General features: G+C 38.5%; 1 protein-coding gene across 1 annotated transcript in view; it reads right to left on the bottom strand.

Moving 5' to 3' along the window:
- LOC102195853 (dysbindin-like) overlaps window positions 1–2,018 on the bottom strand; it is a 5,299-nt gene extending 3,281 nt beyond the window's left edge. Inside the window, exons 1-4 of the mRNA XM_013915870.1 lie at window positions 1,518–2,018; window positions 835–967; window positions 479–501; window positions 220–366 (exon numbers count right to left, since the gene is read on the bottom strand). Of these exons, the coding sequence (XP_013771324.1) occupies window positions 220–366; window positions 479–501; window positions 835–967; window positions 1,518–1,629 (415 nt within the window). The 5' untranslated portion in view covers window positions 1,630–2,018. The remainder of the gene's footprint in view (window positions 1–219; window positions 367–478; window positions 502–834; window positions 968–1,517) is intronic.
- Window positions 2,019–2,449: the final 431 nt, after the last annotated feature.

The raw sequence follows: 2,449 nt of genomic DNA on the forward strand, positions 1-2,449 counted from the left end.
AGCTGTGCTCCATCTTATATATGAAGAGACGGAGCCGATGAAAAAAGCCCATTTGGAGGAAGATATGGATTGTTTTTTATTATCCTGAAGTTATTCACCATTAGTCATTTTCTTAGCAGATGTCTTTGTTTGGGTATTAAAGGCTATTTATCATTTCATTATTTATACATTTTCATATAGTTAGACAAAGTAGTGTTAACAATCTTTCATTTGTCTTACCTCTGTTCTGCAGGTATCCAGTGGACAGGTATTTTTCCACATCTTGGTTAAAGGCTTCTTCGTAGACTTTCTGTCGCTCTCTCAGTTTTTGCTGCATGACCAGCTCCAGCTCTGCTACTTTCTGAGCATGCTCAGAACCCAACTCCTCTACAAAACAGGAAGAAACGCAGCTTAAACAACATCTGCTGGTATTGTACCAGGTTTACCATTGTTGAGAATAACATGTAAGAAACTGGAGGATGAACACGCAGAAACTCACCTTCGAGTAATTCCAACTCCCTCCTATTTACAGAAAGGAAGATTTTCATTAATCACCCAAACATTTAAGGTCATTCTGTTTCTCTGACCGTTTAAATAATGTGGTGGCACTTCTGCTTTTTCACTTTGAATGTAATTAGTTTAATCAGCCTGACAGGAGTCACAAAGACACTCAAAAATGACAGCCATAAATCTAAGGCAATACATTTCACTGATGCCTGCCTATTTCTATATAAATGGTCTGTTTTTGATGTTTATAATTACATAAAGATCATTTTATCACTTTTTAATTCAGTTTGATTTTAATATCTCACATATAAAGGTTTTTCATTAAGAAGGAAAAATAAACTGTCATACCTTTTTTTTTTCTTGTAGTTTTCTGATTGGTTGATATGTTGCTGTTTGGCTGTCTGCTGCTCACACTGCAAACACAGTGCCTCCAGGTAACCCAGTCTGCTCTCCATTTCCTCAAAGTCGCCTTCCAAATGAGCTGGAAACAATCGCACATAAACACCACAAAAACCTGCATCTTTGTTCCATTTGGTCAAAAACACTGCCCATGTGTAAAAAGTCAAATTCTGTTGTCTTTGTTGGCCAGATTGTTTCGGTCACTTTAATATGAGCAGTGCAGGAAGAGCTGCTGGAAAATGTGAAGCCATAAACTGCATGTCCTTGGAATTACTGATATACTAAGGTGCTCACATACAAGTTGCTTTTTAATACAATCTCTGTTAATAAGACTACATTTAACGTATTGTTATCATCCCTTTACTAAGTTTCTCTCATTGCTTAAGTCAGGTTAACAATCTAACAAATTTCCCACACGTGGACTAATAAAGGTTTATCTTATTATTTTGTATCAACACTCGACTAAGCTTCGTAGCATAGCTGTCAGACCTCGGTGTAAAGCATTACTCAACATGGAAACTTGAGGTTTTGTGTTCAATCCTTAAAGTAGAAGCTCTAAACGCTGAGGCGGCTGACATCATATCATCATCTGACCCGCTGACTGTCATCTGACCACAGAAATGAACACGAACCTATGTTAGCAGTGATGGCATCAAGATCGCTGATAAAGGCTGGCAAGCTTTGCAGTTGTTCATGCAGTTGTGTTAGTGACGTCATTTTTCTCTCCCAGTGTGCTGAGAGCATCACTATGTCACCATCCAGTGCCTGAAACAAACAGAGGGGTGACCGTGAGCAGACCAGAGGCAGTAGGAACTGTTAGGTCGTCTGTGATCGCCGCCGGCACAAAACCACAGGCTATCTAACTGTTAACTAACTGAATATAAGCAGAGCTGATTCAGAGTCGTTGTTTTTATTTTTCAGGTTGAAGTCACTCTGTGTTGTCCTGCAGCCACTTCCTTAGTTGTAATCTATGAATTGCTAGAAATCACTGTATCTGTGAAGTGCTGAGCTTAAAAAAATGATAAAGAAATACAAACATAAACATTTATTTATGCCGTTCTACTTTTAAAGAGCCTACGAACTGGTTCTGGATTTAACAGGAAGCCAAAACAGGAGAAATCTGCTCTCTTTCTAGTCCCTGTCAGGACTCTTGCTGCAGGGAGTTTGTAGGACTTCCTGATAATAATGAATTACAGTCGTCCAGCCTGGAAGTAATAAATGCATGAACTAGTTTCGACTTTCACCAGTGTTACTGTACAATAACAATAAAGAGCTAAAACTATAAGTCTGATTAATATGATGAATGAGAATGTAATGAAAGATGAAAATGATAAGAAGACCAGAAGCCTGGTTTTAAGAGTTCACAGTTGGAAATTTCAACAGACTAGAGACCAAAGAAAAGCCATCTGGTGTCCGTATTTGGTTGGACATGTTTCTCAGATTTTTAGTAACCTCAATCACATGTGCATTTAGAAGCAAAAGTGCAGGTCTCTACATCTCTAAGACATTCCTGCAGTTTAACTAATTCATGTGCATCATCTGGCTTCATGGACAGATAGAGCCG

This window comes from Pundamilia nyererei, unplaced genomic scaffold (assembly GCF_000239375.1).
Source record: "Pundamilia nyererei isolate P.nyererei 1_Seehausen unplaced genomic scaffold, PunNye1.0 scaffold00387, whole genome shotgun sequence".
NCBI lineage: Eukaryota > Metazoa > Chordata > Actinopteri > Cichliformes > Cichlidae > Pundamilia > Pundamilia nyererei.